General features: G+C 38.1%; 1 protein-coding gene across 5 annotated transcripts in view; it reads left to right on the forward strand.

Annotated features, from left to right (window-relative positions):
* The first annotated feature begins 495 nt into the window (after positions 1-495).
* The window catches only part of LOC131227870 (AMSH-like ubiquitin thioesterase 3), a 37,738-nt gene continuing 11,646 nt past the window's right edge, over positions 496-26,587 (forward strand). For 2 of the 5 annotated variants that reach the window (XM_058223699.1, XM_058223702.1), the window contains exons 1-5: positions 496-709; positions 3,333-3,397; positions 22,178-22,253; positions 22,347-22,454; positions 22,577-22,641. In XM_058223699.1, coding sequence (XP_058079682.1) covers positions 587-709; positions 3,333-3,397; positions 22,178-22,253; positions 22,347-22,454; positions 22,577-22,641 — 437 coding nt within the window. In that variant the 5' untranslated portion in view covers positions 496-586. Of the gene's footprint in view, positions 710-3,332; positions 3,398-17,477; positions 17,656-22,177; positions 22,254-22,346; positions 22,455-22,576; positions 22,642-24,118; positions 24,372-25,676; positions 25,947-26,587 lie in introns of those variants that run through there. The other 3 variants (XM_058223701.1, XM_058223700.1, XM_058223703.1) reach the window with 3 other exon arrangements.

The following is a 26,587-nucleotide window of genomic DNA, read 5'->3' on the forward strand; positions in this document are numbered from 1 at the left end:
ACGCGGATTTCGAAGTTCCTGCGCCGGGAACCCAGGTGGGGCCCACTGTGATTATTTTGCGAAATCCTCTCCGTCCATACGTTTTTCAAGTTCATTTTAGACATATAGCTAAAAATGAACCGTACCCAATTCTCAAGTGGGCCGAAAATGTGAGAATTGAATTTCGACAGTTGAAATATTCGTGGGTCACAGAAGTTTTGAATCATTCTAATATTTGTTTTTTCAGTTTATCCCAGTAGGAATGACGTTATTAACGGTATGGATGTCATGTAAACATCACTATAGAACCTAGGGAGGTTTCAACGGTAGGAATTTCCCTAACCACTTTTCCTTTAGTACGGCCCACTTTGGTCGTGGATCTTGTTCATTTTAGTCTCATGGTCTAAAATGAGCTCACAAAACGGATGGACAGGGTGGATTCCATACAAACATCACTGTGCGCCCTACCTGGGTGTCCAGCGCGCAGGAACTTCCCTATAAATTGGGGTCAGGGTTCCATTCTCAGAGGGTGGTAAGAAAAAAAAGAAAGAAGCGATTCTCGTCCTGAAAAAAAGAAAAAAAGAAAAGAAAAAAACCCTAGAAAAAGATGGGATCTCCTTCAGGAGCGTGCGGCATATCTGCACTATCTGCATTTGTGCAGAAGAAAGATGTCGACAATCGGACTCCTCTCAGAATCTACTATATGATTGCTGATTGTTTTCTCAGACGGGTATTTTGTTTTTAAATTTTAGAAAAAAAAATCTCTCTGTTCGTGCTTTTCTTTGGCGATTCTGTTTGATATTGGCATTTCACTCTGTTTTCATTTTCTAGGAATTCTGATGCTTTACTGAATCGAAATGGGAAATTTGAATATTCAATTGTTGTGGAATGTAAATTGCAGTGAAATTTGTGTTATTGCTATGTGTTACATTGTCCCTACCTTTGGTTTGTATTGATCAAGGACCTTTCGGCAATTCTGTAAAATTTTTTGAGTTGGTTATACATAATATATTTGAAAACATTGTGTGTGCATCAAGTGCAGATGTGCACCGGCATCTCATACTATCCAATAATGTTGGGAAGAATCTTAATGCGCATTTCAAAATGGGCATTTGAAAGTTTGCATGTTGAAATGCTTGTTGTAGTCTTGTCGTCCATCTTTTAATGATGGGAGATAATCTGCACACTGACTCTTGGTGCGATATTGTGTGCACAAGCCTGCTTGCAGTCTCTATTTGCACACCCTACTTTTGATTTGCCTTTATTATTATTATTATTATTTTTAAATACATTTGGGAATCAAAATAATACTCCTTTGTACTATTTTTAATTGTGTACTATTTCATTCCCAAATGGAAAGCGGGTGCATGCAAATAAATCGAGGTGGGTGAAGATCTCGATTCCATTTTTAGAAGGGAAAGTGGATGCTTGATTGTCCATTTCTCTAGCTGTACGATTAAATGCTATATGATGCCTTCATCGAACTTAATGAAGTGTGTTCCCCCTGCATAAACGGGACACATTTAGAGTGGTTGAGACCAATGGGTTTTTTGGTCATCACAGATATGTGCCATGGCCCAAAAACTGCAGTTATTGGATGAGCTGAACAATTCAGTCTTTGTGATTTCTGTCTGCCAAACTGTTTACTCACTTTTTGCTCCTTTTTTTTTTTTTTTTTTTTTTGATATTCATTTTGATTTTTGCAAACAGTGGGGGGAGATTATGGGTGGTTCTTAATGAAAAAGTTCAATGATCATCATGGTGTTCCTCTTAATTAATGATATAGATTCAGATTGCTTAAATTGTTAAAAGAAACCCACCCAAGCAATCCCCCAAGTGAAAGAGGAAGGAAGGGGGAAAGGGAAAAAGGGAATTCAAGGAGATGGGTTGTCCAAGCACTCCCAAAAGCCATATAAGAAGGCAAGGCTAGAGCTTAGACAAACTTCTTCTCAAATTCTCTCAATTCTCAAAATCCAATTCCAAAGCTATTAAAATTACAAAAAACAGGATATTTATACTACTTTGCGACTAATCTTGGTGACTATGTGCTAACCACAACTAACCTCAGCTAATCATAACCGACCTAAGCATCCAATCTGTAACTAACTATACAATGGAAAAGATTAAACTATCCCTAACTTCAATCCTTCCAAACAGGGTGCCCAAACAGGCCCAAAAATCTAAGTTTCATACGGCAACATGGTGGGGATATGAATTGGGCCAGCAGACGATAGCCAAACATGTTACTGTCTGGCAGAAAAAAATATTATTGCCACCTAATCAAGGTTGTTCTGTATCAGTTGAGGTGATTTCAAGAAAATTAGGTTCCATTTGTATGCGTTCTTGTGCTTGTTAAATTATTGGTAAGTTTTGAATTGAAGGAAATGGGTTTCGGGTGATCTTATACTTTGTTATTATTGTCTAGAATTCACTACTACCTGTGTCAGATTTGCATGGCATCAATGAATAGAACTTCGATGGTAGTAAGAGAAATGATGCTGCTGCATGAGGTGGACAGCGGAGGACCTATGGATATATGCGATGGATAATCTCATAAACTTCCTGGAGTACGGCCACATCCTCAAATTCAAGAGAGATATACTCACTCTTAACAAACCTTTTCTGTAATATCAAGAAAAGAAAGAGAAAACTCTAGGTTTTCTAGACAATACAAAAAACTACTTAAAAACTCTCTACAATCTTTCCTTGTATAGAAAGAGTGTTCCAAAATAACCAAAGCTACTAACTAGACCAAGTAACCATGGTAAATTTACTTACCAAGTGACCTTGCAAAGCTTAGAATTAAAAGACCAAAATAAATTGTATAATAACCATGCGTGTGGTCATGGAGCCAAGTTGTATGTGGATTGGACCGTTCAACTTGGTTTAGTGGACCATATGGCCCACGCAATCTGGACTGCAGATCAGCCTGTGTGATCTAGTCTATATGATTGTCCCTCATGATATGGACTGTATGATGAATAGACATTGTTTTGTGCTCCATTATTCTTGTTGGGCTTCTTGTATGCTTAGACTGAATGGTCACTTGCATCAACTGGCCTGTGTTTTCTGTGTGTAAATTTCAAAAAAGTCTGCAAACTATTGTTCTGATTGGCCTAGCTCGGTAGTCCTAAACCTATCAGTAGTTGTTTGCATGTCTTCTTGTGCTTGTCTTCCTGTGCTTTTGTTTTGTTTTACTTTGTTTTTTTCCCATTGTGTGCTGATGTTCATGATTGTCTTTTGTTTATTGTAGCCTTTCATACCTTAGTTTTGGAAGGTTTTAATGAGTTTGTGGAAGCTTTGGTTTTCCATAGGCTTCTAATTTCTTCTTGGCTGAAATTTTGACTGTGCAGGCGGACATCTACAGAGAGGAGAAGAACATAATTGATCTATGTATTATGCTTATGCAGTTTTCAAGGTCGGAAAAGAACATGGCTGGCTGAAATTGTCTTTTGTTCTGTTTTCTTGTCATTCCTTTTCCTTTCGATAAGTAACAATTTGTTAGAAAAGCTCGAGAGGAGAAATGTACAATCCAAATACTCCATTTCTAGCAAGCAAGTTTGTTGCTTTATTTGCAACCCCTAGTAAATGATGAAATACAGCTATATAGGGGTGCGTTTAGTGGAAGGTGATACCACGAGGTATCTTCCTTCCACAAAAAAATAATAAAATGTTAAGATGTTTATCCTTGAGCTTAAGGACTAATATACCACATTATCTCGTTGTTCCAGTGCTAAATCCCGCACAATTACCACTTCTTGTTTCATCATCACATCATCATCAAAGCCTTATCCCAACCATTGTTTCGAGTATCCTCAATATTATTGAAATAACCCTGACATTATCTGTATCTCCAACTCGGCGATACCAATAACACTAGTAGTCTTAGAAATTCCGCGTACCGGTGATGTATAGCTAAGCATTGCCAATGTTTCGCCAATATTTTCGACTATGTAAATTTCAATTGTCGCTTGTATTGCCAATATTTTCGACCGTGTAAATTCCAGGTGTCGCCTGTATGCCATTGTATTGGTGATATTTTGATAATATGGCCAATGTTTTGATATCGCCAAACATTTGTTTATTAAAAAATTTTCATTTCAAAATTTTCTTCATGGGCGCATGATTTATGCAATGTTCAAATTGTCAAAAATAATATTGATTGTAATGCGATATTATTGTTATCGCAACATGGGCGATAGGGAGACCACAATCTTTCTTTTCCTTTTTAGTTGTTAACGATTTCTCTGCGAAATATCATGTGTTGTTGATCTCCTGAAATATCGATGGATGTTTGGATGGATAGATGGCATGGGTGGAATGGTTGGATTGCTTTTTTACGACAACACATGCTTTTAGGCTCCCATTAAATGGAAACTTATTATGTATGCATTTTTTGATTCATAAATATGCATATATGTGTTTTAGCATCTCCTGAAGTTTCACTAAAAATTTCCATCATTTCCCCAACGTTTCCCTCCATTTTCGGTTATCGGCAATATTGATAATGTTTTTGTATCCTGGCCAATGAAACTTGTAGCGATACTGATATTTCAAACACTGATCCCAACTAATTAAGGGTTCATATTATTACCACTTCTTGTTTCATCTTTCTTAATTAAGATGTTGTTTTCAAATGTTGTGAGGAATGCATGTCTGAGAATTGTATTATTTTGGATGATCAAATGCCTGTAACTTCAAATCATGGATCTCTCGTAGAAGATTGGTAAACTTTTGGAGCAAATGGGATCCACATAAAGTGAGTTGCCTTTTAAAAAAGAAAAAAAGAAAAAGAAAAAAGTAAAAAGAAAAGAAAAAGGAAAAAGTAACAAGAAAAGAAAAAGAAAAAGAAAAAGAAAAGTGATTGACAAAATATCCATAATACATAAATGCAAAAGCAAACATTGGTTGCATAGGAATCATTAAAAACTTAAGGTCCTACAAACCCCTACGAAAGTAGACCTCTATTTCTTAGTAGTCCTCTAATTACCTTGACCTCTAGATTGCAACGTAGCTCCCATTGAAGTTGAGCTTTTTTCTAAAGGATGCAAAAATTTATGAAAGGTCCAAAAGGCTAAAGGGAACAAAAAGCAAATAGAAAGCAAGAAAACAGCAAAAGCAAGGCAAACAGAAACAAAACACAAACAGAGAAGGCTCGGAACTATACAACTCAACTAGGCTAGAGGCCTAAACCAAAGCAAAACAATCCTACAGACCAAGCAGGCCCAAGGCCAAACAAACACTAATAGGGAGGAACCTAGCCACCACCTAAGGAGCCAAAGATTAGTTTGCAATGTTAGCGAAGATCAAGGCAATGCACCGAGCCACAGACACCCAACGGTTCTAGAAGTAGCAATGATTCCTCTCACGCCAAATGACCCATAAAGCAACCAAAATGGAAAGCCTCCATCTAACTTTGCGGTTGGACTTTTGAAGTACTACTCCATGCCAGGCGAACAGAAGGTCGTGGATCGAGCTAGGAGACATCCAGGAAGTGTTGAAGCTGCTAAGGATTGCAGACCAAACTTCAATCGCAAATGAGCAAAGCACCCATCCCACGACAATGGAGGTCGTCGACAGTGAGGATCCTTTCTCTAACCAAGAGCCATGCAAACAAAAACACCTTAGGAGGAGCCCCATAACGTTAGAGAAAGGAGGGGAAGGCGTCACGAGGCACAGGGGACCTACGACTAAGGGCCTTAAACAAAGATCGAACAAAGAAGGAACCAGAGCTTTCCCAAGACAAGACGGGAGAATCAACATCATCATGGATAGGCCGCATGCTAGACAGAAGCTCCAGTAGCAAGCTTGCCTAGCTCGACATCAGAGAGGGCTCTCCCGCAGGAGGGGCACCATACCCTGGACCCAACATTAGAAAAACTGGAAGCTACGGAGGCATTAATGTTAGAAGCGGTAGAAGTCAGGGCAGGAAAAGAGATGCAAGAGGCTTATTCGAGGCATAATGATCGAACTAAAATTTGATGTGGAGGCCAATTCTGAGGCTAAAAGAGAGCCCTTCCAGGAGGTTGGGTCTTAGGGACAAAATGGCCTTCCACATGGTTGATGCCCCATATAAGGAGGATTTCTAAGAGAACCACCCTTGTTCCTCCAGGCCATACTTGCTGGCTAAAAGCTGCCTTTACCAACAATCCTAGTTAGAACTTTCTACTACCTAATGATTCTTTTGTAAAGAAAGCTTTTAGGATGTAGAACTTGGCCCAACTTCCCATAGGTTCTTTCAACAGGCTTATTGAAAGAGAAGCAAAGTTCTTTATAATGAATACTAGCCTATATTTTCATCTTCCCTTTAAGGAACTCACTTACCCATTCCTCCCTATTGATTACTAAACATACCATACTAAATTTTCATCTAGGAACTCACTTACCCATTCCTCCCTATTGATTACTAAACATACCATACTAAATTTTCATCTACCCTTCTAAGAGTTCATTTACCCTTTCCTCATTGATTGCTACCCAAAAGATGATGATGAAAGCCAGTGAGGTTGCCCTCATCTCAGGTTTTAGTGTGGATAAGGACACTCTCCAAGTCTCCCACCTCCAATTTATAGATGACAATTTATTATTTTGCAATGCTAATTGACATTAGGTAGACAATTTGTCGATTATTGTTAGATACTTTGAAGCTCTCTTAAAGTTGAGGATTAATTTTATCAAAAGCGAGATGATGGGTAGAACTAGCTAGCCAATTTGGTTGCAAGGCCCGGTTCCCTCGTGGTGACCTATCTTGGCCTATACCTTTGTGTGGATAAACCCTTTGTTTGTTTGTGTGGATAAACCTATTGTTCGTTTGTGGAATTCAATAGCAAAAAGAACAAAAAATGAAGCTATTAGGTTGGAAGTGTAGATATTCGTTGTTTGGAGGGTGTACTACTCATGCCAATTCCACTTATCAAACTTGTCAGTTTACTATGTCCCTCTTCAAATGCTCGGTGAATGTGATTAAAAGATTGGAGAAGCTCTAGCGAGATTGCTTGTGGAATGGATCTAGCAAGAAGCATACATATCATCTCTTGGAATGGTTGAAAGTGTGTAAACCTAGAAGTATGGGAAGAGAAGCATTAGCTTACTAAAGCTAAGGAAGCAAGTGTGTTTGGTGTTATGGTATGGAAGACGAAGGACTCTTGCAGAGTCCTATTAGGTGTAATTAAGGTATAAATAAGGGTGGTCGCCTGTTGGTCATCCAAAAATTCCTCCCTCTATAGGGTGTCAGATATTTGGAAAGGTATCATGGAAGTCAAAGTGGATTTTGCTAAATCAGTGATTGACATTTTGGAAGATGATGCATGAATGAGGCTTTGGGAGGACTCCTGGAATGGGTAGGAGCTTTTTAGCCAACTTCCCCTGTCTTTACTCAGTTACAACTACTAGGGTTTGTTTGATTTCTCATGTTCTCTGTGGTGCTGGCAACCTATGTGTTCGGTCTCCTTGTTTCTATAGAGGCCTATTATTCTATGAGGAAATTGCATATGTATCTAAATTGATAAGTTGCCTTTTTAGCCTATCTCTCCTGTGGGGGGTGTGGGGATGAGACTCCTAGAGGTGGGTTCTAAAATAGCATAGGGACTTTCTCAGTCATTTTTTTTTAAAAATGTCTAGGCGAAGGACAATATGAGTGCGATAGGCTCACTTGGCTTTCATTTGGAGCATCCTTTCCCCTGCCAAGGTTATTGCTTTCGTTTGTAGGGAGAGAGAAATTTGACGGTTGATCACTTAAGGAGCATGAATTGGTCATATCTAATGGGTTCATCCTTTGTCTTAGAGACGGAATGGGTTCATCCTTTGTCTTAGAGACGGTGAATTTGGACCATCGATTTAGTCATTGCAAACTTGTGGTTGGCATTTGGTGGCGGTTTACTCAACTCTTTGGGATTTAATGGATGATGTTAGGGACCATCGAAACTTCAAAATTTTCTTCTTAGCTTTGAAGGGGATATGTAAAGGGAGAAGTAAGGGAGTCTTTTGGAGGGTGTCTCTTGGCTAGCTTATGGGTGATTTGGAAGTAGAGGAACAATAATCTTCCGAAATGCTTTTGGTTCATGGTAGGTGGTCTTCAATATTGGGTTCATGCTTTTAGTTCCAAAATTGTGCTATTTCGCTGGTTTTAAAAGCATGGCATACTTGTAACTAGGTCTCTTTCTCCCCCTTATGGGGGTTTGGTTTGCCCCTTTTTTGTTTGAGGATCCCTCATCTTGAGAGAAAGGCACTGAGAGGATGCACAACTACAGCTTAGAAAACAAAAGCTTACAAATTTTCAAAGAGGCTATACATGAAGCCCATTTAACAAGAAAAAAGATTTGCTCGATTAACAACCCATTCTACCCCCTTGCTCTTATTCTGAAACCATCTTCCATTTCTTTCGCCCAAAATCACCCAGATAGAGGCCAATAAATAGTCTCCATAGCTTTTGAATGTTCACTCCATGCCACGCCTTTGGCTCTTCTTCTTCTTCTTCTTCTTCAAAAGTTTAGTTATCATTACTAATCATCGTGCCAAAATATTTTATTTTTGAGAGAACAAATATTCGTTAAGAAGAACCCGCGTGAGATTTGGGCGAATGGCCAGCTTCCAAGGCTTGGAATTTGGCAATGATGCTCATGCTATGACATTCTTGAAATCAGCTTGAACAATGTCTACCAAGGAGAATTTCTTATAAACGATTCTTGAAACTTCCCTAAGGGCCTTGAATTTGGAATCACTAGCGTGCCCAGCCTAAGGGTTGGAGAAGCGCATATAGATGACTCCTTCATTGTCTCCTACAATGCCACTAAAATTATGCTTCCCCGAGTTACCACATAAAGGTCCACCAAAGTTACGCTGGTGACGCTAGTGGGCAGATATTTCCATTGAAATGTGATCCATAATGACATCAATGTTTAAGGAAATCTAACATGGCAATCCTCTAGAATTCTTATCGATGGGCAATCACTAGATGACACTATTTTTATCCTTTCTACAATCTTTGTCAGAAAGTTGCTCGCATCATTACCGATACAGTTGTTCCTTTCTTTCCACATGAAGGCCCATCAAAGTTAAGCTTCCAAATACCAATGGGTGGGCATTTCCATTGGAATGTGATCTAGTCTTTCAGATGCCCATATGAATCATGACTTTTCAAAGGAAATCCAACAAGGCAATCCTCCAGAATTTCTTTTGGTGGGCGACTATTGGATGAGATTACTTTCTATCCTTTCTACAATTTTCAACAGAAATTCACTTGCATCATTACTGTTGTAGTTGTTCCTTTCTTTCCATATATCCTAACGTAAAGCAAATGGAAGTATTTGCCACAAAATTCTTCCCTTCCTTAAATGGCCCTAATAGCAACTTTTGAACACATCACCAACTTATTTAGAAAACCCAGAAGATTCCAAATAATAGCAAGGTAAGAGCATCCCATATAACATTTGCAACCATGCAATGAATGAAGAGGTGATTCACCATTTTTGATGTAAGTAAGTTTAAAGGAAATTGAGCTTAAATGCTTAATGGAAATTGGATGTATATATACTAATTGGGAGATCAAAATCCTCTCTAGATTATTTTTAAAAAAATCTATTTTTATTCTAAATGTCAATACAAATTTTATTACCCATGAAAACGAAAAATGAAAAAGGTAGACCATCGAGAACAACAAAGGATGATGAGAAATCAACCCTCACAAGAAAAATAAAAAATTCCCTTTGACAACCATTGTTGATAACAAGTGGCCAAAATTAGACATTGAATTAAATTGCATCCTGAATTATATTATTCCAATCCCTCATATGATCAGAGAAAGAGATCCCTCTAAATTCGGGGTTCGGCATGGCTGACTTCATAAAAAGTATATTTTGTTTTAATGTTTCAACTTATTCTCCTTTGTCTTCAAAGATTATACTATTTCTCTCTTTCGATTTACCCCATATTATTGCGGTTGGTACGATGTTCCAAGTAACATTTCCTCAAGTTATTCCTCCTCCTGCCTAACTTATATTAAGGCTCAATCTCTGATGCCATATGATTGGTAATCAAGCCAGTAATGGGCTACGAGAAATTCTCAACAACCTTTCAGTATGAAGTAACAGGAATTGGGTGCTTGTGGTTTGAAATAAATGACAAGATTTTCCTAGGATCTGAATAATCAGAGGTAGTTTTTGGTTAGACTTTGAATTTGACAATTAGATTGGGCAATCAAAGCTAAATCCTGGTTGTCATCCCAAGGTTCTGCTCTTGTCAAATGGGAAAGTGTCCTTTGCTGCTGGCTTCCTAGTCCTAGGACAGGCAGACCCTGGAATCCCACTTCTCCTGATTGGTACAGATGCTCAATGGGAAACCCTGGCCCAATGGGGAGATAGTAAGGAACAACAAAGGTGAGACGAAATTTCAGTACATTAGCCGGATAGTCTTCGGAGATTTGGCTTCCACGAAGCAACAACACTTCTACATGGCATTATAATTTTGGAGAACCAAAATTTTAGCATGATAGGGGTGGAAGGAGACTAATGTGATCGGTTGTATGTCCTATAGGAGGACCCCTTTGGTGGCCGGCAGATATTCTGAAGGAGGTAAAAGGCATCTGCGCAAAATGTGAAAGTGCTCTTAAATGTCCATGCCTCTGCAAACAATTGAGCAGACATGTTGGCTGAGGAGGGGGTTTTAAAGACAGGTTTTGAATCTCAGATGGAGGGTAGTGGCTGGGCACCACGGTAGTTAGCCTTTCGAAGAAGGGAGGGTTTCGCACCCAATTAGATTCCTCAACTCAGAGAATTAGAGAAGCAGGAAAACGCAGAATTTTATTCATAATTTTCAATGAGAAAAAACCTACATGGGGTCGCCTATTTATAAGACAATCCTAAACCCCAGAAGCCACGCCATGTGCGCACACACTATTACTTAGAGACGAAGTAACAAAAATAACAACTAATTAACGCAATCAAAACCGTTCAAGATGTTCCTAATAACGATAATAACCAAAATTCAAAGTCCTAGATTATCTAGGGTAGTGGGCCACGATAATGAGATCTAATGGTGGGATGTACATGATGATCGGGTCCACTTCAAGGAACTATAGCACAACCCTTTAACTAAGAGGCCCTCCATGGATGTCGTCATCGATCCAGATCGATGGTGAGGCCTTCCTCCTCACGTATGTGTGTAGGGGGGGCGTGCGTGTGCGCGTGATGTCCCCATCAGGTAGTCTGCATTTGTCTAGCTGCCATGGCAGCCTAGCTTGTTGTAGGTGAAATATTTTTGTTTGCCCCTACAATTAGAGTCCCGGGTCACCCGATGATTGCAGTTGTATAATTGGTTGTTGTTGTTGCTGCTTTTGTTTATAAAATTCCACCATTCATTTAAAAAAAAAAAAAAACAGCCTTTTGGCATCAAACTAGAAATTGTAAAGCACAAAATCTCATGAGTGATATGAAACCTCGAAGAAATTTTCAGTCAGTCCAATAATCAAAGCACGGTTCTTGATTACGGCCCTATGTGCACTTATTATGGTTCCAAAGATTGGTAGGGTGGGTGTATTGGCTGGGTAGGAAAACAATACATACATGGTACAATACTGGGTGTATTGAATCATATCAGTGTGATATATTTACCCAAATGCAGAAAATATCAGAAAATTGAAAAATGCGAAGCCCAAGAATCAATCGTGTATATATATATATATATATATATCTATATATATATATATATATATATATATATATATATATATATGGAAAAGGTACTATGCGCTCGACCTCACGATAAGCTTCCGTGAGGTCGAGCTGTGTGGGCCCCACCGTGATGCATGTCGACCAGCAACACCGTGCATTTGATGGGTCCCCTCCAAATTATGGGATATCCCAAAAATCAGCCGTATACGGAACTCAGGTGGGCCATACCATCTAAAATCATGTGAAGACACCGTTAAAACATATAAAAGCACTTGGTGGGGCCCACCTGAGTTTTTAATGCTGCTGAAACTTGGTCTGAACCCTCATCCAAGTGGGACACACATAATGGATGGGCTGGATTTGCAAACCACATCTCGGTGGGCCCAAAAAACTGATTATGAATGTTTTAATGGTGCACGGCCCCTCCCCACTTCTGTATGTGGTGTGGCCCACACAAGTCACGGATTGACTTGATTTTTGAGACATAGGCCCACGATGGAATGGTGCATCTGACTGATGGGGTAGATGTTCGAAACACATCACGGTGGGGCCCACACAGCTCGACCTCATGGGATGGACTCGTGAGGTCGAGCGCATAGTACCTTTTCCCATATATATATATATATTACATTAATGGTGTGTTGGCCATTCCTTAGTAAGAATGCTGTCTATTGGCCCAACCTGCTGATAACTAAGTTTCTTATTCTTTGACTTCAAAATTTAGTGTTAAAGCATTTGGGAGTTGGAAACTCATTGATTGATCGTTAATTTTTATTTTCAAAGGTTTTTGTTACATATTTTAACCAAACACTATGGGATTATGGGAGTCACCACAAGTTATCCAGAATTAAGACATCTATGATTATAATAACATGTATCGTGAATGCAGTATAAGAAATAACATGCTACTAAGTAATTATATTCATGTTTGTTTCTTCAGGGCTATTTTACAATGTAAAAAACAACACATTATTTGTGTAATATGTAAAGCATGCATATATTTATTATAACATTAGTCTCTAGTCTTCTTCCGAGGTTGAAATGAAGATGTTTATGAAAATTTTCTAACTTTGATTACATTTGATATTATTAACTCCACTGTAAATGAGATGTGCACCCAAACATCCCTTTCAAGGGGTTCTATTGATCTAGGAGCAAAATACATTTCAGGTTGTGATTTGGTACAAGCCCTTAATTACACCACTTGGGCAAAACCCTTGATTGAAATTTCAAAGCGAAAAAACAAGTTTTCTAATCATCATTGCAAATGATGTAATGCATGAGGACAACGCTATGATGCTCGTATTACAGTGTTTATATTTGTAGCTTAGGTGATGCTTGTTTCAGAGGCTTTGCATTTGTAGCCATAGAGAATCTCTTTAGCCTTACAGTGTCAAGGATTTAGCAGTTGGGCTTTAAGCATTAGGCGTCTCATATAGCCATTAAGCGTTAGGCGTCTCATATGGCTGGAGGGTATCTTGGACTTATCAAGAGAGGCAATGACTTCAGATAATCGTGTAGTCAACATCAGATAGCCAATGTAGCCGAATGTCAGAATAACAATTCAGATAGCCAATGTAGCCGAATGTCAGAATAACAATTTATCCTGTCCTTTTAGCTGCTTGAAGCATTGATAGCAATTATCCATATGACATGGTCTTGTGTAGTTGAGAGGCGTGGAGCTTGTTAGCTGTTTACCTTGCCAGAAAGTTTCTCACAAAGCTGTTGCGGTTGAGACTTCTTGGTTCAATACAACAGTGCCATTCTCATGGATGGATTTGATCTCAGACCTATCGTGCTGTGCTGGTACATGTGCGGCTTGTTCATGTGCTTTGCATACAATCACCACTGTTTCCTTTGGTGTGGTCTACAGAGGCACTTGTGTGCATGTGCTTGCGTGTGGGAGCATGTGCACTATCCGAGCTATTCATCAGTCAGGCCTTGCTCTGTAGGTTCCCTAGTCCAGTCATGAGGACACCCCTCCCCGTCGACATGCAAGCTAGGGGCGGATGTTGTGTGTGGACAATTTGCTGTATATCTCTATTTCTGGAAAAGAAGAAAAAACATAGTATAAAAAATAAAAAATCATATAATATACTAACAAAAGAGGGAATCTATCTAGATCCTCTTACAATGCATTTTTTTTCTCCCTCTTACAACACATTCCTAAGCTCAAAACCCTTATGTACAGGTAACAAAATGGAAAACAGAAGGTCATTAGTACTAGTTTTTGTTCCTATCGTTATAATTTTTTAATTGCGAGTAAATTGGGCTTATAACACTCGATTCGAAAGGTACTTGAAATAAATAAGGAGGCTGTCCACTAGAAAATTTGTTGAATAATCATACTACTTTATAAAGCTGTTTGTGGGGCCCACCTGTATGCCATGTAGTCCATGTCATAATATGTGCCCCACTACTATTGATAGCAACCCAGAGAATCAGTCCATTCCAAAACTCAGGTGGGCCAAACCACATTATTTTATAGGATTTAGGCAAGATTGTACATAGTATGGCCTATAAAATAATGTGGTGTGGCCCACTTGATTTTTGGATTGTCCTTTTTTTTGGGATCAAAAGAGAAAATAAAGGGGCGTACATGATGGACAGATTGGAATTCATGCATGCATCACGTTGCGCCCCACACAGTATTCTTATTTTGTAGAGGCTTACTACTCGCAAGTAAATTACAAGAGAGATTATCTCTCTTTGGTAGATGATTCAGTGGAGCAGGAAGAGCAGTAATATAATAGAGAAATCTCTCCAAAGGCCACGTGACAGGGTGATATATCGGGTCCACCAGAGCTTTTGGATAGATTACTTTTGAAAAGTAAAACTAAAGAAAAAAAATCCTATCTATTACTGTTTTCTATATTCATCCCACTACATATTTGATTGTTAATTGTTTTTGTTTCTCATTGTCACTTCAATTACCACTGATTAGATTGTAAGGATTGTCTAATAAAAGTGATTTTAAAGACACAAACCATCTATGCTAGGACCTTGTGTGTGGTGAACCCGTTTGATACGTCTTCTTGGCATGTGTCTGTGGAAGGATTGCTATAGCACATTAGAGTTCTTTCTCCTCCTCCATACCATTATCCTCTTTTTTACTAAAGAGTCAGTTGTTTCTACATCAACCCACCTTGGGGCATGCTAGAATACATCCTTGCATGCTGCTACAGGATAAATCGAGACTATAGCCATTGGATCTGGGTTATATTGAATGATCCAAACCATTGATTAATGAAATACAATGATAAAAGGTGATTTACTGAAACCAATGTACACAAAAATGGTTACGTTACGGGCGTAACAGCCATTACGTAGTGGTAACGGTAGTCCCTGCCACATGATATGGGGCCGTAATGCCCGATTTGAAAAAAGTGGCCTGTAACAGGCGTAATGGGCTGATATGGGGATGATGCAGGATTGATACAGTGCTTCCTTTAGAAATATTTTGACTGTTACAATCCATATTATGACAGCCATAAGGATGTCTGTTACGACCACCATTACCATTATTGAATACCTTGACTGAAACATCTTCATCATTGGAAAATCCTAGACATCCGAATCAATTATCTCACAGCAACTATCAAGAAGACGGTCCATATTCAAGGCAAAAATGTTACATAATCAAAGTCCGAAAGTATTCCTATTAGAGAGTTGCAAAGTTATCCTCCATCGTGGTACAGGAACTCATCTTGTAAAACAATTTGGATCTAAGTGTGAACCCAAATCCAACAGTTATTGCTATATTGGGATGTATTGTAGAGTGTGTAAAACAGTGTTGTTTCAAGGACGCCCAGTTGCTCCCAACTCTCTTTCCTCCCAATCTCTCTCCCTATTAAATAAATTACTTATTCAATGGCACTTCTGTGATAAGACATAAGGGCAGTTTCGTAATCACATGGGGGCGATGAGAATAGGATTGACTTGGCTTTTAGGAGTGGTATAGATTTTTTATTGCATGATTTTAATCAACCCATTTAATGGACTATTACATAAATCTGTTGAAGTTTTGTGCTGTCATTGTTGGTCCCAAGTCTAGATAGAGGAGGATAGCGTCAGGTTGGCAACTGGCGTGAATTTGTTGTCATAACTTTCACCATGAATTTTGACAATATTACACGGGCCTTAATAGAGTGAAATGGTGGAACAAGATTCCTGTAGCCAACCCTAATTAGTTGGGATCATTTTGTTGGGAAAGTCTTAAATGATGACGATGATGATAATGATGATGATGATTGCATCTATCAAGAATTTTTGTGGTTTTGTTGTTAAGAATAAAAGGTTTGTATACAAAATTAGATTCTCCCTTTTATTTTGAAAACCAATAGTCCAATAACTACCATCTAGTAATCACGATATTCTCCTGCTCTTCTTCTACTGTAGGCAACACATGCCGAAATGACATGCCGAAATGCAGCAATACATGCTTTAAACTGAAGAAAATATATATATTTTTAAATAATTCAAATAACCGTTTTCTCTGCTCTGTCATATGTCTAGCTTTTTATAACCTTAAAACATAAAGATTCCTCTCAACCAAAGAAGCCAATACTAAGCTCCTATTGGTTAGGACATGCATCATAAGCAATCGTAGCTTCCTATTATTTTGTTTTATTACCATCTTGTATTCTCAGGATGATGTGATCTTATCTTCCTATCAATGCTATTTGTCCTCCATATCCTGTATTTCTATTCCAACTAGTCTGCCTGGGCTGATCCCTGAGGGAAAGCAACGGTGATGGAAGAGATGTTTGCCTTGGAAAAATAAAAGACATGAGATTTGGTTGCCTTTCCACCCAGGAATCATGGTCTTGGCTGCAAATTAGTTTTCACCCTAAAATATATTTGATGGTTCTATTGATTGATATAAGGATTGCCTTATTGCCGAGGACTTCACATAGCAGTATGGGGTAGACTATGAAGAGACGTTTGCACTGGTAGCAAAATTGAACCTCGTCCATATTATTTTATCAATAGCGGCCCATCATGCTTGGCTTCTTTTCCAACTTGATGTCAATAATGTGTTTCTTCATGGTGCTTTTTCCTGGATTTCAGCTTAGGGGGCGACTGGAAAAGTTTTGTAAACTCTGGAAGGCACTTTATGGTCTCACACAATTGCCTCGAGCCCGATTTGAGAAACTATACAATTTATCAAATTCTTTGGTGCTTCTTTCAATAAAATTCTTTGCCTTTTGGAAAATAAAATAAAATCTCAAATTAGCTTTAAAAGAAGTACATTTGATCACTCAGTATTTGTAAAGCAAGCGGATGGTCACATAAATTGTCTATGTTGATATTATCCACACAGGTACCAACACACGCTAAGTTGATCAAATAAAAAAAATTTCTGGCTACATCCTTTAGAATGAAAGATCTCAGGCCATCTCAAATACTTGAAGTTACCAGATAAAAAACAGGAATATTCTTATTTGAATGAAAGCATGTGATGGATTTACTTTTTGAGTGTTGACTTCTTAGTGCTCGTCCTATTTTTACTCCTATTGAGGCCAATCACAAGTTTCACAACTGGCAATCCAAAGTAAGTGATAATCTTGGCATTTATTGTAGACTTGTTGGTTGCCTGATTTGTCTCAGTGTTACACATCCTGACCGCACTTATGCCATTGGGATTGTGACTCAGTTCATGCAGAAGCCATGCCCTCATCATCTTGTGGGTGTGTATAGAATTCTTTGATATTTAAATGTTGTTCTCAGTTGAGGTCTTGCTAATTTCATCCAATCATGGCCACTTAAATATATAAGTGGTTTCTGTGATGCTAACTAGGTTGGTTCTATGTCTGATCATCGGTTCACAACCAGTTATTGCACGTTTGTAGGTGACAATCTTTTCATATGAAAAAGCAAAAAGTAGTCAGTTGTAGCTTTCTCCCGAGGCTAAATGCCGTGCAATGGCTCAAGCAACATGTGAATTAATTTGGGTCAAATCGATTCTGCATGATATGGGTTTCACTATGCCCTCCTCCGTTGTGCTCTTGTACGACAATCAAGCAACCATCTATATTGCTTCCAATCTAGATTTTTTATTTTTATTTTTTATGAACAAACAAAACATATCAAAGTCGCTTGCCATTTCGTTCAAGAAAAGCTAGCGGCCAAGATTTTGCATACTCCCATTGTTCATTTGGGAGATCTCTTGTAGGCATTTTCACCAAGGCATCACCATCTCTTCACCTATGGAATATTATTGGCAATATTGGCATGTATGACATCCATGCACCAACTTGAGGGGAGTGTTATAGTTCTCTTGGTGTACATGAGTATAGATAGAAGGTGATGTGCGTAATTTTTTATGGTACTTTACAGTACTATATTTTATGATTATCTCGGTGCAGTGTTCAAAGCATCAGTATCGCCACGAGTTTGTTGGTCGTCAGGGATATGAAAACAATATCGATATCGCCAAATGCGGGGAAACATGGGGAAATGCTGGAATTTTTCAGTGAAACTTTAGGAGATGCTAAAGTACACACACACACACACAATTTGGAAAAAGAATCCACACATTATAAGTTTTCATTTAATGTGGCCTAAAAGCATGTGCTGTTGTAAAAAACCAGTCCATCTGATTGGGACATCACGCGCACACGCACGGCCCCCCTACGCACGTATGTGAGGAGGAGGGCCCCACCATTGATTTGGATCAATGACGACGTCCAGGGAAGGCCTCCTAGTTAGAGGACTGTGTTTTAGTTAATTAGAGTGGACCCGATCGTCATGTAAATCCCACCATGGGTTCTCATGATCGTGGCCCATTATTCTAAATAATCTAGTACTTTGAGTTTTGCTTATAATTGTTATTAGGAATATCATAGACGATATAGATTGCTTTGATTAGTTGTTATTTTTTATTACTTCGTCTCCAAGTAATAGGGTGGGCACATGGCGCGAGTTTTGGGGTATAAGATTTTATTATAAATAGGCACCCCTTGTGGTTTTTTTTCTCATTGATGATTGGAATAAAATTTCTGCGTTTTTCTACTCCTTTCTGAGTTGTGAAAACCTAATTGGGCGCGTGTCCCTCCCTTTTTCGAAGGGCTACTACCGTGGTGCGAAGCCACACCCATCTAAAACCGTCCCCATCTCCTACCATCCATATTCGCTTGTTCTTACAGTCACCCAACCTCCAAATCCATTATTATTTTGCAACTAACCTTTTTCTGCAACAGATTTTTAGAATCTGGCTCTGCAGGAGGGTTGAAACTTCGGCGGAGCACCACGCACGGACCGGACGTCGGATCGGGCCGAAACTTGGTGGGTGTGTGGCCTAGCCATGGCCGACCAAGGTGGCGGTTTTTAGGTTCGTGGGCCCCAACGCACGTGTGTCAAGCCTTGCACGCTGTCCATACGTGCGGACTGGCTACAGGTCTTCTCTCTCCTCTCTTTCACTCATCTCTCACCTGATTTTCCTAACCCTAATGGTAGATTGTCCTAAATCCCAACTTTTATGCCCGTTTCTTCAACTCTAGGGTTCCCCGAATTGAAACCTGTGAATACCTTGGATTGGGGAAATATTTCTGTGCATGTATGAATGAATTTACTTTCCTTTGAGCATTGTTTGGTCTATAATTTTAATTGATTCGGCCCTAGCATGTGTAGGCCTGAACCCGCATAGATTCCCCTTGTTGAGTGCTTGACTTTATGTGGGATGTGGAATTTTGTGTGATTGTTTCTGAACTAGTATGATCTAAAGCCTAGAATCTTGTGTCCTGCATCAGCAGCCATCCCATCCATCCAACTACCCAACCTTCAATCCAAACATTCATTGTTATTTCAGAATATCGACAACACACGATATTTTGCCGAGAAATCGTCGACAATTGAAAACGAAACAAAAGATCGTGGTCTCGATATCACCCATGTTGAGATAACGATAATATCACGATATTGTTGATATTATCGTTGACAAATTGAACACTATATACAACCATGCGCCCATAAAAAAATTGAAATGGGAATCATTTTAATAAATAGATTTTTTGTGATATCGATAAATTGGTGATATTACTGAAATATCACCAATACACTGCTGATACAAGCGACACTTGGAATTTACACAGTTGAAAATAGTGGTGATAAATTCGCGATATTGATACATTGGCAATACAAGTGACACTTGGAAATTACAAAGTTGAAAATATCGGCGATACATTGCTAATATTGATTCATTGGTGATACTTAGCGATACATCATTGATACCCAGAATTTCAAATACTACCACCATTATCGGAATCTCCGAGCTGGAGATACGGATAATATCGTGGATATTTCGATGATATCGGGTATATTTCGAACAATGTCTCCTTGAGAGATTAGGTGCATCTCTTTGATTGTGTTTTGGTTAATCTCTTGAAACAGCCTTGGATTATAAATAAAGCTTTTAGGGCAGGGAATTGTATTAACTATTATGTTCTCTTCCTTCCTTTCCTTCTCCATTCGTTTTTTACTTTCTTCCGATCTCTCTCTCTCTACATTTTGAATGAAAGAAGGCTCATTTTTATTTTTATTTTTTCCGTCCTTTTTTTGGAGTTTCAAGTTTCTATTTGTCTCATGCCTTTAGAAGGCTTTTGGTGTGATGATGCCTTCGGTTTTGCGTGTAGCAGTTCCACGTTTTCTTCTTCAATGCTGTTTATTTCAATTATTGGGTTGGTTTGAAAATCAATGTTGTGGCATCTTAGAGATGGTAGAGCTATTCATTGGAATGTATTTCAGATTTGGTTCTATTTGTCAAATCTTCAAGTTATTGCACTAGAAAGTCTCATGACGTGTGACTAACAAAATTATAACAGGTGAACTCTGCTTGTGGCAATATGAGGTCCTAAATGGCAATGTGATCACCAACTAAACAATGGATTTCCTAGGAGGGAGATTACCACTTCCATGAGTTCCATCCAACCATACGACGTCCTAAATAGCAATGTACCCACCAACTAAACAGTGGAGTTCCTAGGATGGATATTATCACTTCTATCCAACCATCTATTTAAGCATTAAATGCACTAGAAAATTTTAGCTTCGTTCCCATTTTTGCCCAGGGTATCTTCCAAAAGTAATGACTTTTGTATTTTGAGTTGATACAATAGGCTTGGGATTCCATGTAAATGACCTGCTTCCTTGAAGAAGATATAGCTACATGCAACGTATTAGATGCGCTCCTACAAGGAACGAAATAGGGGATCTTGGAGAACTGATCGACTACATCATTAGGGTTGTAGCCCTGAATCTTCGTTAATCACAATTTGCAAGGAAAAATGTATTTTGGCATCCTCTCTTGGGACATCCGGCACTGGTAATGTTGTATAAAGGCATGTGCTTTCATCTCCCAATTGACAATCCTGCCCCTACCTAGAATAAAAGAGGGGCTAACCACTAGAATCATTCAGAGGATGATGCATATGGCTCCTTCGCCTCTGCCCCTGCTTAAGAATTGGCAGATTGCAGAACCTGGGAATACTGGACATATAGCGAATCAGCGATGTCAATGGCTTCCTCTAATTCATTGGTGAGCCTCTACGGGAAGGGCCATTCCTCATCCAGTTTATAACGAGAATCAAGTGCCCTTCTATGATTATGGAGACATTCGATGCGCTGCTGCAATCCTTACCTGCTGCATTAGAGCAGTCACTTGAGCAACAGTGGAGTTGCAATACCCAGCCAGTCCTGAAATTTCCAGGATGATGCAACCTGAGCTACCTGTAAATACTCCAATCAATACCTAGCAACTGTTTCTGTTGGAGACAGACTTCCAAACCTAGTGTCTAAACCTATTTCTTGCTTTGGAGAATGAACCTTTTCCCACCTAACCAAATGAACTCGTGCATGTTCTAAAATCAATATATTGGTGCATGTATCAAATGACTCGAATGATATGCATGTGAACTTTCCTCAATTTAGTGCCATATTGGCAATACACATATTTGTTGTATCTTCTCGTTAGTCTAAAAAATCTTTTATGGGAGAGTATCAATCCAGACATGATTTTGAACTATGATGGCCTGCGCCCTCCCTTCACGTTTTCTCTGTCACATCCCTTGTTGGCCCTGGAATTTGCAGATGGGAATTCCAGGAGGAGCACCACCCCAAACTTGATTTCTTTATTAACTCGGTTTTGGTTTTTCATCAATGTTTTGTGATTTTGGAAGCCCAAACTGCTGAATTTCATCTGAGAGCTAGTAACTTATTAACTGTCAATTAATTGGCCTCCATTTGAAAGGTTTAGAATCTTCTGTTCTGGGAGATTTTTAGGCATCACAGATCTTTCATGCATCTGTTAGATCACTGGCCGTGATCCATGAGCTGTAGCCTGTTCATGCAAGAACTGGTGCATCATGAAACTATTCACTTTCTAATGCATCAGGACCTTATCATACACTTCTGGTATTAGATCTGGAAATTGGACTCATGACTACTATTATTTGATCATAGATGTTGTATTTTCTTTCTTTCTGATGGTATCTAAGTACTGTTAGAGTAATGGAGTTATTATCTGCTTCCTACAGTTTAATGTCTGAAACTATACCATACCATCGAGACTACCTGGTGTCTTTAAAAAGAGAGAGACTTTCTTTTAAGAAGGTATTTTTTTACTATGCCTTTCCCATACCTCTATCTGAAAATCTTAATCGTGAGTAGCATCCATTCATTTGATTTCGAAATGCTTTCATGCAGAAATTATTGAATGCTCTGACTGAACTAGAGACACTGAAACCTACTGTTCAAAGTCTGATTGAGGAACAAAACAGAAAACGCATGAAAGAAGTAGCCAAGTCAGATCAGGTTCACCAAATTTTTTCTAATGGGTCTTCCTTGGAGTGGCCTGCTGCCTGTCAAAAAGCAGATTCAGACGAATTATGAGATCAGGCAAGTAAACTGTCTTGACTTCTCTCTTGTGGATGCAGGTCCAATATCCAAGCAACTTAGACTTAACTCCAGTCGAGATGCCAACTCCAGTCGAGATGCCAAGGTTAGAGTTCTAAATGTTTTATTTTTCTCCCAAGTACACCACATTCAGTATTTCGCTTTCAGTTTGGGCTTAAAGCTGAAGAAAGGAATGTAACACTAAAGATATCCCTTACAACTGTCATGTTTCTATTAAATTGAACTTTTGTTGATGTCACTTCAAAGGGGGCCAAGAGTGATTGAAATCACCTAAGGAACAAAATTCCAACAACCCTCCTCCCTAAATGGAGATTTTTGGGTTTTTGGAAAAAATAAAAATAAAAATCAATTTTCATCAAATTTTGCCTATTTATTGATGCTTCCTTGGTATCAAGGATATTACTGCTGGTATCGGGGATATTATCAATGGTATCGCCAATACCAGGGAACTTTTATACGCGATTCATCCCAAAATATCACTGATATCAATTATATCACCAGTATTATTGAAAATATTAATGATATTTGGAAAATTTTAAGCTGCTAGCAGTTTCGGTCTCGCTAACCTAGTGATACTAATAATGTCGCCCATATTTGGATCAATAGTTTTGACCAGTGTTTTAAGTATTGATGATATCAGTTGATATATCCCACGATATATCTTATATGTAACCTGTGCGATACGAAACGCGCATGTTCGATTTGGTGAGCATTTTTGACCTTTGATCCTTCTTTTTTTTCCCTTCTATAAATCATGTTAAATCAGTGTCAAATTGTTACAAATCCATAATTTTTTACGTTTTGCATGAAAATTTATGGATTGGGATTTGGGAGATTCAATTTCGAGATTTGGAGGAGATGGGCCGAGTTGCGGAAAATAAAAATAAAAAATAAAAAATTCCCAATTTCTCGCAAATTGTTGCAATCTTTGTATCCAAACATAAAATCGAACATGCATATAACCCGATCTAGTGATTCTTCTTTTGCTTTTGAATGTATTACTTGTGTTTCCACAAGTCTTTTTGCATTTATAAATTATATGAATGGACTTTAAATATACTTGCATCAGTTCAGTTAAACAACGCATAGTTTAGGACCCCATACAAAGAAAACCTATTATGTGCACTTGTTTTTTGGTAATGTTTTGATTTATAAGTGCGTTGATGACTTTTTTAACAATCACTGAAGTTTCATTGAAAAATTCGACCAATTTCCCAATGCTTACCCATGTTTCCAACAACCGCAATACAATACAACTGATATATCCCTTCCCATGCGATAACCGATACATATTAGTATCCCAAGGGTGCAATACGTCACGCAATACCGATATTTCAAACACTGGTTCTGACTAGTCTTTAGTGTTTTGGTTCCTTGGAGAGTCATACTCCGAGACTGAGTTTAAAATGTTCAATTAATATGTTCCTTTATGCAATTTGTTTATAACATAAAATGGTAGGCATTTGACAAAAGTTATCGAGTTACATTAATTTATTCTCATACTATATTCTTGTGTTATCCTTTTTTATATTCATCCATGCTTTTCTTATACTCTTTTACAGAGGTGTCTTATGTCCAGAGGAGATAACTATCAATACACTGTATCTTACGTCAAAATGGGCCCAACAACTTAGACTTAACTCCAGTCGAGATGCCAAGTTTAGAGTTCTAAATGTTTTATTTTTCTCCTAAGTACGCCACATTAAGTAGTTTTTCGCTTTCAGTTTGGGCTTAAAGCTGAAGAAGGGAACGTAACACTAAAGATATCACTTACAACTGTCATGTTTCAATTAAATTGAACTTTTCTTGATGTCACTTCAAAGGGGGCCAAGAGTGATTGAAATCACCTAAGGAACAAAATTCCAACAACCCTCCTCCCTAAATGGAGATTTTTGGGTTTTTGGAAAAAAAATCAATTTTTATCAAATTTTGCCTATTTATTGATGCTTCCTTGGTATTAAGGATATTATTGCTGGTATCGGGGATATTATCAATGGTATTGCCAATACTAGGGAACTTTTATATGTGCTTCTTCGCAAAATATCACTGATATCAATTATATCGCCAGTATTATTAAAAATATTAATGATATTTGGAAAATTTTAAGCTGCCAGCAGTTTCGGTATCGTTGACCTAGTGATATTGATAATATCGCCCATGGATCAATGGTTTTGACTAGTGTTTTAAGTATTGACGATATCGGCTGATATATCCCACGATATATCTGTGCGATATGAAACGCACATGTTCGATCTGGTGAGCATTTTTAACCTTTGATCCTCTTTTTTTTTTCCCCCTTTATAAATCATGTAAATCAGTGTCAAATTGTTACAAATCCATAATTTTTTACGTTTTGCATGAAAAATTATGGATTGGGATTTGGGAGATTCAATTTCAAGATTTAGAGGAGATGGGCCGAGTTGCGAAAAATTGGAAAAAATAAAATAAAATTCTCAATTTCTCTCAAATTGTTGCAATCTTTGTATCCAAACATAAAATTAAACATGCATGTAACCTGATCTAGTGAATCTTCTTTTGCTTTTGAACGTATTGCTTGTGTTTCCACATGTCTTTTTGTATTTATAAATTATATGAATAGACTTTAAATATACTTGTATCAATTTAGTTAAATAACGTATAGTTTAGGACCCCATACAAAGAAAACCTATTATGTGCACTTGCTTTTTGTAATGTTTTGATTTATAAGTGTGTTGATGACTTTTTTAATAATCACTGAAGTTTCATTGAAAAATTCGACTAATTTCCCAATGTTTCCCCATGTTTCCAACAACCGCAATACATTACACCATACAACCGATATATCTCTTCCCATGCGATAACCGATATGTATCAGTATCCCAAGGGTGCGATACGTCACGCGATACCGATATTTCAAACACAAGTTCTGACCAGCCTTTAGTGTTTTGGTTCCTCGGAGTGTCATACTCCGAGACTGAGTTTAAAATGTTCAATTAATATGTTCCTTTATGCAGTTTGTTTATAACATAAAATGATAGGCATTTGACAAAAGTTATCGAGTTGCATCAATTTATTCTCATACTATATTCTTGTATTATCCTTTTTTATATTCATTCATGCTTGTTTGATGCGCTTTTATAGAGCTGTCTTATGTCTAGAGGAGATACGATCAAAACACCCTATGTTATGTATAAATGGGTCCAACAGCTCAGACTTAACTCCAGTCAAGATGCCAACTCCAGTCGAGATGCCAAGGTTAGAGTTCTAAATGTTTTATTTTTCGCCTAAGTATGCCACATTCAGTAGTTTTTCGCTTTCAGTTTGGGCTTAAAGCTGAAGAATGGAACGTTACACTAAAGATATTCCTTAAAACTGTCATGTTTCTATTGAATTGAACTTTTGTTGATGTCACTTCAAAGGGGGCCAAGAGTGATTGAAATCACCTAAGGAACAAAATTCCAACAACCCTCCCTAAATGGAGATTTTTGGGTTTTTGGAAAAAAAATCAATTTTTATCAAATTTTGCCTATTTATTGATGCTTCCTTGGTATCAAGGATATTATTGCTGGTATCGGGGATATTATCAATGGTATTGCCAATACCAGGGAACTTTTATATGTGCTTCTTCGCAAAATATCACCGATATCAATTATATCGCCAGTATTATTAAAAATATTAATGATATTTGGAAAATTTTAAGCTGCCAGCAGTTTCGGTATCGTTGACCTAGTGATATTGATAATATCGCCCATGGATCAATGGTTTTGACTAGTGTTTTAAGTATTGACGATATCAGCTGATATATCCCACGATATATCTTCTATGTAATCGTGCGATATGAAACGCACATGTTCGATCTGGTGAGCATTTTTAACCTTTGATCCTCTTTTTTTTTTCCCCCTTTATAAATCATGTAAATCAGTGTCAAATTGTTACAAATCCATAATTTTTTACGTTTTGCATGAAAAATTATGGATTGGGATTTGGGAGATTCAATTTCAAGATTTAGAGGAGATGGGCCGAGTTGTGAAAAATTGAAAAAAATAAAATAA

The sequence above is a fragment of the Magnolia sinica genome, chromosome 15, assembly GCF_029962835.1.
Source record: "Magnolia sinica isolate HGM2019 chromosome 15, MsV1, whole genome shotgun sequence".
In the NCBI taxonomy this organism is placed as follows: Eukaryota; Viridiplantae; Streptophyta; class Magnoliopsida; order Magnoliales; family Magnoliaceae; genus Magnolia; species Magnolia sinica.